Genomic DNA, 13,221 nt, shown 5'->3' with positions numbered 1-13,221 from the left:
AAGCGGAGGGAGTGGCTAGCTTCACAGCAGGTCAGGGGGAGTGTAGGAAGGTGTGCCAGGCAGTGAGTTTCTCTTGCTGATTGGCAAGAATTATGTCAGTTAGCCAAGGAAAGAGGGCAGGATGTGGTAGGAGCAGGCACAGACAAGAGGCTCAGCCTGTGCAGAGGCCCAGAGAATGAGAACAGCTGGCACCTTTAGCCCCTGGACATGCCCACGAGAGCCAGCTGGGTGGTAGGTGGGTGAAAGGCAAGGAGGTTGGTTGAAGGTCAGACCCATCAGTATAGTCTTCATTTCCATTAAGAAATGTCTTCCCACTGAAACCGGTTTGGCTCAGTGGTAGAGCGTCGGTCTGCGGACTGAAAGGTCCCAGGTTCGATTCCGATCAAGGGCATGTACATTGGTTGTGGGCACATCCCTGGTAGGGGGTGTGCAAGAGGCAGCTGGTCGATGTTTCTTTCTCATCGACATTTCTAGCTCTCTATCCCTCTCTCCTCCTCTCTGAAAAAAAATCAATGAAATATATTTAAAAAAGAAAGAAAGAAAGAAAGAAAGAAAGAAAGAAAGAAAGAAAGAAAGAAAGAAAGAAATGTCTTCCCTCCTACTTTTCTTGACTTGTGCCAACTTAGACTGTCCTTCCTTTTTTTCATCTCTGATGGAAACGTGGGTAAAGAGAAGTTATTCTCCAAGAAACGCGGCAGTAAAAACCCAAGATCCTCTCCATCTGTAAGTGATACTCGGTGCCTGATGGCGAGACACCTGGGAGTGGCAGGGTCTGGGGTAACCTGGAAACCATGTCCTGCCTCTGAAGGGGCAGCTGGAGGTAAACGGTCTTGCAATATTTCAGAAAAAGCAGGCAACCTGGATTGTCAGCAAGTTAGCTGTGCTTTTAAAAATGCTTTGATTTAGCCCTAACTGGTTTAGCTCAGTGGATAGAGCACCGACCTGTGGACTCAAGCGTCCGAAGTTTGATTCTGGTCAAGGGCATGTGCCTTGGTTGCTGGCACATCCCCAGGAGGGGGTGTGCAGAAGGCAGCTGATTGATGTTTCTCTCTCATTGATGTTTCTAACTATCCCCCCCTTCCTCTCTTTAAAAAAATCCTTTATATATATATATATATAAAGGAAATCCTTGACATGAGCCGTAGTGATGACAGAATAATATTTTTTTTAAAAATGCTTTGATTTAAAAAACAAAAAACAAAAACACACGAAACAGAAGACATCTGCAAGCCAAGCCTTATTCCTGGGCCATGCTTGCAGCGTCTTGCTCAAAGGCTCCAGAGGTCACGAGGGCATGTCAGACCCTTCCACCAGCCACTGCTCTGCTCTCACTTCCCTAACCGTGCTTCTCCCTGCTTTCCAGAAGGAGATGACCAGCCGGATGTGTCACTAGCGCCCCACCCTCCCCTGCTCAAGAAAGAGGGAAGCTGCTCGCTCCTGGAGGCCCAGGTGGGCGGCAGGAGACCTCGGCTGAGATGGCGCTCGGACTTCCAGGAGCCGGCGAGGCGGAAACTGGGGTGACTCCTCCCGAGAGACATGCCCCTCACTTCCTGCGTCTTCACCCTGAGTGCTGCTAGCCTCGCCCTGTGGACCTGGCTGCCCACGGCGCGATAGAAGGACCCCCAGTCCCCCCTGTCCGCAGGAAGCCTCTGCGCCCACGCTGGGCGGATCCGGGCTGTGAGACTGAGACACTGTGTGCTTTCCCGCCTCGGTCTTGTCCGACCTTCCTGTGCGTGTTTTCTAAGTCCCGGGTGCATTCGGATCTCTGGATGCCCCGTGGGTCTGAAACAAGCCTTCCTCCCATTAGGGTCCCTGCAAATCCCCACCGGGCTCCTGTGGTCTGACTGTGCACAGGGCTGTGGGGCTGGAGACCAGAGGCCCGAGCAGCATCCACACCTTCTCCCCAACAGGCAATGTATCAGGGACACCCCCAGCAGGGTCTGCACACTTACCGACAGCGAAGAGCCTGGTTTCCAGGCACCCGCTCACCCTGAACCGAATGTGTTTTATCACCAGGCCATTCCTTGTTTCTCCCAGAAGAGAGGAAGGGGAGGGGGGTAAATGACCAGGGATGGTCCGCAGAAGCCCTGAGCCAGATTAGTGCCGTGTTTGTTCTTCACTGGGGAGGGGAGGGGGGAGTCATGGCTGTCGCTGCTGACACCAAATTGCAGAAAGAAACAACCAAAGTACAATTGGCTGCTGGCGCATGGAGCTCAGACTCCGGGTCACTGCCTTGGGACCTCCCTGGCGGGCCCTCTGAGTGTCTGGGCCCGGCCATGCCCGCTTCCTCTCCCTGCACACTCTCCCGCCTCTGCTGTATGACAGGATGGCCTGAACTAATTTTTGCCCCAATGATTGTGCCACGGTTGTCAAGGTAACCGTGGAGCAGCAGCAAAACACTTCCTTCCTCCACCCTGCCCAAGTTCTCCACCCCCGTGGGGAGGATAACCACTGTGTTATCCACTTCCTGCCTGTGGAAGCCCCGGGTAGTCTCCCTGCCCTGGTTCATTCACCACCAGCCGAGGCCCCGGTGCCTGTGACTCAGTGGTAATGACGCTTCCAGTGAATTGAATAAGGCAAGTTTTTGAATATGGCAAAATGGCCCTTGGTGGAGGGAAGTAGAACCGAATGTACTAGTGCATTTTAATGTAGTGCCGATTAAAGGAGAACTAAACCACTCTGGTTTCTGTTTCGTTGTACATAACGTAGTAAAGCCATTCGTGGTGGCCACAGGAGCCTAAGAGCATGAAATCGTTCTTTGTCCAGACCAGGGGTCGGCAAACCGCGGCTCGGGAGCCACATGCGGCTCTTTGGCCCCTGGAGCGTGGCTCTTCCACAAAATACCACGTGCGGGCATGGACATACAGTGCGATTGAAACTTCGTGGCCTATGCGCAGAAGTCGGTTTTCGGCCTGGGCGAGTCTATTTTGAAGAAGTGGCATTAGAACACTCAAGGGGCCGAAGAGTCGCATGTTGCTCTCGAGCCGAGGTTTGGCGACCACTGGTACAAACTAAGCAAGGGCCGACGGTCTGGGCTGACCATCTGGGCTCGGTGGCATTCTGCATTGACCCAGCCCAACCCTGACTTTGCTCTCATCCACGTTGTCTCATGGGATCCAAATGCTGCTACCTCTCTCCGTATGGCTGTGCTCTGGTCAGCAGAAATCACTGTCCTTTTATTTTTGAGAGAAGACAGGCAGAGATGTGTTAGCTTTGTTTTTAGATCCAGAGAAACAGGAACAAGAGCCCCCGCAAGACCACACACAGCAAGTGCGGCGGGATGCGCGCTGGGACGGAGAAGGACCTTGGAGCGGCTCGGACGCCTGCACCTGGGACAACCCCTGGGGCTCTGCATTGAACACGGACTGTGTTCCCGCATCTCCGTCACCTAGGATGCTGGACTCTGGAGACATTTGTTATTCATTCTTCTTAAGGTTGTTTCTGTTCACTGTTGGTGCATCTGAAATTTCCATTCCTTTTAAAACTCCAAATATTTTTTCCAGCTCCGTGGAACAGATTCCTCCTGGCTATCCTGCTAACTGCGCTAATCAACTCCTCTAGGATACGCGGTGGCACACAGCTCTTGTTTTTAACTACAGAATATCTTTATTTCCACAGAACCTTGTTTGGCAAATTCTAAAGAAAATCATTACGGGAGGGCTTTTGTTTTGTGTTTTATCTTTTTGGCTCGACCACCTCACAAGTATGCCCTATTATGAGCTCAGGACCCCTCAGGCATCCCTGGCTCTGGGCCCAAGACTGACCCCTGGCTTCTTCCTCTGAGCCTGCTGGCTCTCCACCTCCCACTCTCTCTTTTCGTTGAATACATGTAGCCACTCCTCTTTCTTTCTTTCTGAGAAGCTTCAGAAAGGAAAGATTCTAATGAACATCCATAGACCTTTCTGTCACAGGCATCAATTGTTAGCATTTTTTTTCAGTGCTTAACATTTCCGTATGTTCTTTCCCTCTCTGTAAATATTCATTCTTATGGATGAACCATGTCAAAACACACTGCAGACATTATAAAACTTTAAAATACTTTATCACTTGTCCCTACATTAAGGAAGATCCAAAGACCACATAGAATAAGTAAAAACATAGCAGATGAGAGCTTTGGCTGCATCCCCGTTCATATTTGAAGACCATTACTAATGGCCCATCAGCCTTTTCCCCCTGAGCCATCTCTCGTGGGCAGGATTCCCTTAGAAGACTGTTGCTCCTCGCTAAGCATTCTGTAGTCCCAGGCGAAGCCTTCTCAAAGCTCTTCCTGTCCCCATGCATTAGGATGGAGCCCAGAGTGAACATGTAAAAAATCAGTGCATGTTTCCTACAAACTATATTGTGCCTTAGTTAAATCTGGCTTGATTTTTATACACTTATGAAATGTCTGATCTGTTTGCCCACACTAAATCATCATCTACATTATATTCACCCATTTTGATGTAACTTCTTGAGTTTTGTTTGTTTTAAACACCTCTTTAATTGGCAGAGTAGAAAGGGACTTGGATAGAGTTCTCACCGTTTTGTGGTGATTTACGCCAATCCGTCCATCTGGTCACCAGTGGAAGCAAGGCACTTCCTGTGGCCCCTCGCCTTACATCACACCCACACCCCTTGAGCATCACACGGTGAGGAAAGAAATACTGTGGGAAAGGCATGGCCACAGCTCAGAGGAGCGTGCAAAGGGGTCAGATGTGTCCCTCGGGTAATCCTGATGTCATTTGTTCTTGGGTCATTTTGGTCCTTGATGAATTAGATGATTCTCTTAGAATTATCCAAAGTGTGTTTTGGGAAGAATGGATTTTTTCCCCTGCTTTAAAAAATTATATCAACAATAAAACAAAACAAACAAAAAAAGCATATCTCTTTACAGCAGGGTATTTCTTTCTGGGCAGTTATTAATTCTGGGTCAAAAGTTTTCAATGAGTAAATAAGAGTTTGTATAACTTTTAGAATGGAAGAGTCCAGTTCCAGTCTGACAATTAAGCTGTTTTGCTAGCCTTTAGTGTTTAATTTCAAAGTTTCCAGTATCTTTTCTAATTGCATCAGAAAAATGATTATTTTTTTAGTTCCATTTGTGATTAAATTAAGGGTTTGACAGTATAAGCCTACACAATTGAATCAATTAGAAAAGCAAGATAAAGCAAAAGAACATTTATGAAATCAATTCTGTGTGAGCTTGGGAATCCAAATGTCAACAATAAAGGACATCTAATCATCATCTATCCTGTCCTTTTCTGTGTGCTCAGTTTATTTCTTCATCTTGCAGTGGGCCTGCAACAGCAAAAATTGAGACACTTCCTTCCCATAAAAATTGAACGGATCATCCAATCTATCCAATCTTTCTATTATCCTAACTTAGCTCTGTGTCCAAGCAAACTTCATTGCCACACTGACTAAAATGATAAATGTCCACTGAAAAGCAATGGTAGCATCATATATTATAATAATAATACATTTTCTCTGATTTATCTTCTTCCTTGTGATGGAGATTTTAGCAGAATACCTTACTTTCACTGAAATTTCTCATTATTTTAATGCAGCGTTCACCATCTGAGTTTTTGTGATAAAAAAACAAGCAAAAATTCCCAGTACAATAAATTAATACTAAATGAGGAAATTTAATTCAATCTAGCTAAACTTTGATTGATTTTCTAACTGTATTACCTCACATTCAATTAAGCTGAACATCTGCTCCAGAGAAAATCATATCATATGACTGAGACATGACCTCACATATTATCAAATCAGCAAAGGATAAGAGTCCAAGCATCTTTAAGAAATACATAGAACATAGCAGGAAAAGATAGCAACAGAATCCGCTGTTATTAACTCAGAAGCAGTATTCCGGATACCTCTTCTCCATGGTTGTGCATATTATATATCTACAATGATGATTTGTACAAAACTCATGCTGACTGACTCCCACAAGAGGCAGCAGCATTTGGAAAATTCATAAATTGTGATTTGTTTGTTTGCCTAAGTAGGGGCTCTCAACCTTTCTAATGCCTCAACCCTTTAATACAGTTCCTCATGTTGTGGTAACCCCCAACCATAAAATTATTTTCGTTGCTACTTCATAACTGTAATTTTGCTACTGTTAATGAATCATAATGTAAATATCTGTGTTTTCCTATGGTCTTAGGCAACCCTGCTAGCGGTTCTCAACCTGTGGGTCGAGACACACAAATTGAGAACCGCTGCTGTAGAGCCTAAGACCATCGGAAAACACAGATATTTACATTACGACTCATTAACAGTAGCAACGAAATTAATTTTATGGCTGGGGGTCACCACAACATGAGGAACTGTATTAAAGGGTTACGGCATTAGAAAGGTTGAGAACCACTGGTCTAAAGGCTAATGACTTCACTTGGCTTGTCTCAGTCAGAAGTATAATCCCATGGAGGTACGGCAGGGGCGTGTGGCCCCCAGGAGTCTGGTTAAGGTGAAGCCTTGGGGAAGCTGCTGAGGCTTTTTAACATCGGCTGGAAGTGAGAAACCGGCTGCCCAGTCCTGCCCTACCTGTGGATGAGAGCATAGCCCCTTCTCTGCTCAAAACCCTGCAATGCTACTCTCTATGCTCAAATTAAAAGCCTCAGCTCCCCCTTTACCCCTCCATCCCAGGCCTCCCTCCCCCAGCCCCCTTGCTGGCCTCACACACACAGGCACAATCATCTTTATGGCCTTGCACTGGCTGTTCCCCTGACTAGATGCCCTTCCCCCAAATGGCTTCGGGGCTAAGTCCTTCTCTTTGAAGTTTTTGCTTAAATGTTACCTCAGTAAAGTCCCTGACTATTCATCTGCCCCAAAGGACACATAAACCCCCTTTTTGTGCTCAAATTTATATTTACCTTAGCATTTATATAATATGAGAGGCCTGGTGCACAAATTCGTGCACCAGTGGGATCTCTCAGCCTGGCCTGCAGGATTGGGCCAAAACTGCTCTCTGACATTCCCTGAGGGGTCCTGGATTGCAAGAGGGTGGAGGCCAAACCAAGGGATCCCACCAGTGCACAATTGGGGCCTGGGAGGTTGGCCAGCCAGGGAGGGACCATGGGAGGACTCCAGGGCACTGTCCAGCTCATCTCGCTCATTCCTAATCAGGCAGACCCCAGCAGCAAGCTCCGCATGACTAGTGTTGAGTGCTGCTGAGTGACTGAGGGTAATTCCAGAGGTGAAGGTGGGGTTCCTAAGTAGGAAGGAACCAGGGAGACAATTGGAAAATCCTGGAGGATTCTCTAGCGAGCAATTACGCTGCTGTAACAAAGAAGGAATTCTTACCATTTGCAACAGCATGAATGGAACTAGAGAGCATTATGCTAAGTGAAATAAGCCAGTCAAATAAAGATAATATCACAGGATCTCACTCATTTGTGGAATGTAATGAACAACATAAACTGATAAACAAAAATATTATAGAACCAGAGACATAGAAGCATGGGACAGACTGTACAACCTACGAAGGAAGGCAGTGGGTGAGGGGTAAGAGATCAATCAAAGGACTTGTATGCCTGCATATGAGCAAAACCAATGGACACAGACAGTAGGAGAGTGAGAGATTGTGCTTGGGGGAGGCTATGGTGGGGAAGAATTCAATGGGGGAAAAAGGAGACCCGTGTAATACTTTAAACAATAAAGAATTTTTTAAAAGAGCACATAAGGAATTTTTAGGTTTTGTTCTTTCCTGTGAAGTTAGAAGAAAAGCATGCATTGTATTCATCCTTATAGAAAAACAAGCAGACTAGTTAAGAATTAATAAACAGAAACACCCATGGCAGAACATTTTAGCTTTGACAATAAGAGGTATGCAGAACTATCGCAGTTAATTTTTTGCTAATTTTCTTTCTCTGCTCAAGAAATTAACTGGCATTAATTCTTAAACCATAATTTAAAATACATGCCATGCCGGTACATGAGCAATTAGAAATATGCAGCTGAGAGGTCAGGGCCGTGAGCAGCTGTGAAATTTATTTCTTTTAATATATTTTTATTGACTTCTGAGAGGGAGAGAGAGATGGAAACATCGATGATGAGAGAATCATTGACTGGCAGGCCCCACACTGGGGATGGAGCCTACAACCCCGGCACATGCCCCAACAGGGAATTGAACCGTGACCTCCAGGTTCTTAGGTTGACGCTCAGTCACTGTGTCATGCCATCCCAGCTGTGAAATGTATTGATGCAGATATTCCCTACACTAACTTTAGAAATGAGCAGGAATCACATTTCCTTTTATAAGCAGCATCTGCCCCACCCGCCTGGCTTGTGCAGCCTCCTCTCAGGGCGCCAGGTGCCGAGCAGAGGGTAAATGCTCTTGGTGCCTGGTTCCAGCAGGAGACCTTGAATACATCAGGATGTAAGGTCGCTCTATGACTTAAGGTGGGTGAAGTAAACGTGCTGTGATGAAGTGAATGACTTTCACCTTCCTGTTCCTACAGCCCCATCGATATTGTCCATGAAACGACTGAACTACAGATCATAGAAGGAGGCAGCATGTTAGAAGTGGAGTAGGTAGGAGTGCTGTTGGGTTTTGTCTGAATAGTAAAGCATGAGATGCAGCAACTACTGACCCATGGAAGTTGAAGAAAATTCATGCAAAATGAAAGCCCCATTTCACACTCCCAGGAACAGTTTTTAGTATATTTCCACCCACCCCTAGTGGAGCTTCCTGTGGCTGTGCAGATACCATAGGGCCATGGTGGGCAAACTGTGGCTCTCGAGCCACATGCAGCTCTTTCGCCCCGTGAGTGTGGCTCTTCCACAAAATACCACGGCCTGGGCGAGTCTATGTTGAAGAAGTGGTGTTAGAAGTTGTTTAAGTTTTAAAAATTTGTCTCTCAAAAGAAATTTCAATCGTTGTACTGTTGATATTTGGCTCTGTTGACTAATGAGTTTGCAAACACTGCTATACGGCATAACTCTGATACTAAGCACTGGCAGGACATTATCTGGACACTAAATTCAGCAAAACTCTGTGAGCTTGTGGGCTTGAAAGAAAAGAAGAAAAAAAACTGCAAGTCCAGAAAGTTCCTAAGAGCCACAAAGTGGTTTTTGCCATGTTGACACTTTTCCTTCAGGAGAAAGCCTGTGCTGCCCTCGGGCTCACACTATTTCCTTGGAATGTGCCTCCTCTCTCCTAAGTGACTGACTGGGACAGAAAAATGGGGAAGAAAGGGCCCGGCCCTCACCGTTGCCCAGAGGAAGGGCAGATGGGAGAGGTAAGTGTTGGAACCGCCCAGATTCCTGGCTGTCCTGGGAATAAGGTGTCAGGTGCTGAGGGGACATGAGGAAGACACCAGGGGGAAGAATTGCTGGAATTGGTTCACTGAGAATTTGCTTCATGCCAAGCACCATGCTTGCTTGGTACCTGAGGTAGATTCTCCCACCCCCTTATCCCGGCTGCTCCTGGAGGTGACCACCCTACAATCAGCTGCAAATGCGGAGGCTGAGGGCCCTGGCAGGCAGGGCCATGGTGAGCTCAGCCGGTAAGTCCTGCTCTGGCCCAGTGCTGGGCCTCTTACCAGGCGTTTCACTTGGGTTATCGGATGAGCCTTCACCCCAATCTTCTGAAGTCAATAGCGCTGTCATTCTTTCCATTTCACAGGTGAGGGCTTTGAGGTTCAGGCACAAGAATCTGATTGAAGGCCATGCAGCTGGTTTGTGCTGGGGCTGGGATTTGAACACACATCTCTGTCTCCAGAACCCCTGCTCTTAATTCTGTGTCATGTCCCCTTCCACACATGGACTCTATTTACTGGAAAGTGATCACTCCTGCACCTGCTACCTGCACCTGTTCACCTGCTACCTTGGTAACAAAGCTGCTTCCCCCAGCAGGATCACAAAATGAGTTTCCCCTGAAAAGCCCCAAGGAGCCTTGGGAAGCAGGGATGAGAAAGTCACAGGAGATGGGGTCAACGCTCCACTCGTGGTACAAACAGGTCAGTGCAGAGCGACTGTCAGGGCGGAGTCTGGGAGGGGTGTGTGTCAGAGAAGAAGGATCAGACTGGTAAGAGAAAGAGCTGTGGTTCTGGGTAAAAGAGGTGATGTTCTTGGGACTCCTCGCGTTCCGCAGGCCCGTTGTATAGGGTGACGTCCGGGTAAAGAATAAGCTGTCCATCTGTGGTTTTACGTCTCTAATCTCTGCCTCCCGATGTCCTCGCCACATGGAAGGACAACCCTGAGAAGGTCTTTGTTCCATTGGTAGAATTGGGACGGGATGGTACAATCCTACCAGGTCCGCAGCACACTCTCCCGTGAGTTTTTAATGGGATGGCCTTTTGCCAACCCCAAACTTAGTCCCCACGTTACTTCTAAGATGAGTCATCATGAGAAACAGTCCAATAAAATTCATTAATGAGCCTCTCAATTTTTTTTTTTAGCATGTGTTTTAGCACCTACTAGGGTCTGGGGATACAGCCATAAATAAGATACAGAGTCTCACAGAGCTTATATTCTAGCCAGGGCAGACTTCCAGGAAGCAAAATACAGGCAAACATTACTAGAGGGTGTCCTGGGAACAAAATCAATGCAAGAGTAAGCCTTCCTTCCCGCCCCCAACACCCTGCTGCCAGCACTGACTTCCCTCTGGCACCTGGGACCCAGGTTTCCCACCAGCCCTGGTTTTGTCTGGAAGGATGTCTGGTCTAATTAGCATATTACACTTTTGTTATTATAGATGAGCATGAGGAGTCCTGTAGGATAAACCCAAGGCACCATAAGAGCAGGAGACCTTGACCTGGTCTTGGGTCTGAAAAGCCTCCCTGGAGGAGGAATATCTAGACTTATACCTTTGGCATGTTTAAGGGGTGGAGAGAGTGAGATTGGCCCCCCCAGCAAGGAAGTGGCAGGAGGAACAGTTGTGGCTGAAGAGGTAAGCAGGGGCAGATCACATCCCCCCCCCCCCCAAAAAAAAAGCCTGTATTCATCCTATGAGAAAGAGTTCCTTATTTTTCTCAGCACCGTGGCTCCTGTAAGTGACAAGATTCTCCCTTTTGGATTGCTTGCTATGAAGGGTAGACCCAATTCTATACCCACCTGGAACATGGCCATGGGACTTGGCAGTTGCATTTTTAAGCTTAACGTATTCCTGCTTAACGTATTCCTGCTTAATGGGGTCCCTGCACTTCTTCTAACCTTCCCTCCATATTTTATTTATGCAATCCAGTTATTTCCTGTACCTATTATTACATTTTAAAAATCCTGTCTGGGATAAGATGAGCTAGAGACCAAATAAGTCTAAATATCATGATAGCTTCTTCATTCCGTCAGTTTTGCTCAGTGCCCAAGTTCCCAGTTACGTTCGAAGGTGACCTTCATGTCCCCACTTTTCTGGAGGGCAAATCATTGAACTTCAATGTATATTTAGAGGCCTCTAAGTTTCATTAAAAGCCTGGTGTCCTTGGCTTTTCAGAAAATGCCAACATGATCATCACTTCAAGTTGGATGAGAAGATATAAGGTAGGGGAGAAAGGAACTGGGACAAGATTGCAGCAGGGAGATTGCTGAGAAGAAAGGAAGAGAAAACTGTTCAGAAGTTCTGAATGTTTCTGAGTCCACTAAATCTCATAGTAGCTACAGTGTTACTTCTCCTTCATCTTCCTGATAACCCCCATCCGAGACTTTGGTAGGGTCCACCCAGGAGGTATATGTGTCAGGGTAGGGTAAAGGGAGCCACATGGACAGTGATGAATAGGGTGAGAAGGACATCTGAGTGGGAGAAGGGATCCTTGCAGAATATTAAAACCAAATCAATATTTGGAAGACAGAAATATGAGGTCAGGAAGAAATATATGTGGGTTCAATAGTTACTTTTAATTTCAGCATCTGGGAGTTTAACATTTCACAGCTGGAACAGAGAAGTGTGATGCTGAGGCCCAAGAGAATGGATTTAGATTGCTAAGTGGGATGTCAAACTGAGAGACCGAGAAGTTGGATGCGTTGTCTGTGTGGCCAGTAAGTTTTCGGGAGGCATAGGGCTTGGAAATGGAGATCGGTACAAGAATCTTCGATGAATTGGGTCAGATTGAGAGAAGGACCAAAGACGATAGTGGTGGGTGGGGTGATGGAGGATGGATGGCTAAGTAGCATACATGTTGAAGGACAGATAGTATGATATTTGAGAGCAGGAAAGTCAAGACCTTGAAGCAGCAAGAATGCCAGCCCCACCTCAACACACCAATACGCACTGAGGTACACGGGATGCGGGAGAAGAGGTTCCAGAGGCTGCAGTGAACGGCCAGATCTCAGCCCAAACCTGTATGCACACTGGATCTAGGTGCCGCATTTACGCTCTAACATTATAATACAAGCATTCTCATAAACTTAATATCTGTTTAACATTCACTTTAGTGAACATTCATGATATTTTTGGTCAATTACCTTATTATTTGTATTGGGTTGTTTCAAATTTTTCTCATTATAAACAATTAAGTAATGAGCATAATTGTGACTAATGTTTTTTTCTTTCAGCAATCATGATTAATTCATTTATATAGTTTCTCAGCAGTGGAATTTCTATCCTAAATCCTGGGAACAATTTTTAGGCTCTTGACAATTATTTTTTTATTCTCATCTGTCCCAGCCCTGGAATTCTCCAAGAATTCCTTGTTCTTTTTAGTGGAGAATAATACTCACATGCCAAGCCCTGGGGGCTAGATGTGTTCATTGAATGGAATAGCACTGTCGTCATAGTCTCCATCGGACAGAGATAGGGAATTACTGCATGCATGCGTGTATATGTATATGTAATATATGTAATATATGTATTTATATGCATACACATTTACACCCATATTTATTTCTATATCTATCTATCTATATATATCAGAAATCATGAGTTCAAATAGTTACTTTTAATTTCAGGCCAACACTTGTTTACATATTTAGAACTCCCTTCTTAGGTAGCGAGAAATCAGACTGCCATTATACTAAGTGTTTAAGTCCTCTCTGCTTCCCTTCATCCTCTTCTGCAATTAGACTTCCTTCAAGTTGATTCTCTAATTCAGTGTTTCCCAACCTTCTCTCATGATGAGAATCACCTGGTGGAGTTGTTAAAACACAGATTCCTGAATCCCAACTAAGAAGTGCTAAACTAGGATTTTTGAGAACATATAGGTAAAATTGCATACCTAACTTAGTGCTCTGTATATAAAATCTGTCTTAGAGCACTAGTTAAGTATACAATTTTACCTATATGTTCCCAAAAATTCTAGTTTAGCA

General features: G+C 45.8%; 2 protein-coding genes across 2 annotated transcripts in view; one reads left to right on the top strand and one right to left on the bottom strand.

Moving 5' to 3' along the window:
* Positions 1-5,221, top strand: part of MOB3B (MOB kinase activator 3B) — a 181,379-nt gene extending 176,158 nt beyond the window's left edge. Inside the window, exon 4 of the mRNA XM_084898273.1 lies at positions 1,364-5,221. Coding sequence (XP_084754399.1) covers positions 1,364-1,393 — 30 coding nt within the window. The 3' untranslated portion in view covers positions 1,394-5,221. The remainder of the gene's footprint in view (positions 1-1,363) is intronic.
* Positions 1-13,221, bottom strand: part of IFT74 (intraflagellar transport 74) — a 315,492-nt gene that overhangs the window by 43,454 nt on the left and 258,817 nt on the right. The window lies entirely within an intron of this gene.

The sequence above is a fragment of the Pipistrellus hanaki genome, assembly GCF_964339955.1.
Source record: "Pipistrellus hanaki genome assembly, chromosome: 11".
Taxonomy (NCBI): Eukaryota; Metazoa; Chordata; class Mammalia; order Chiroptera; family Vespertilionidae; genus Pipistrellus; species Pipistrellus hanaki.
Note: the sequence above shows the minus strand (reverse complement) of the source record. Positions and strands in the feature narration are given on the sequence as shown.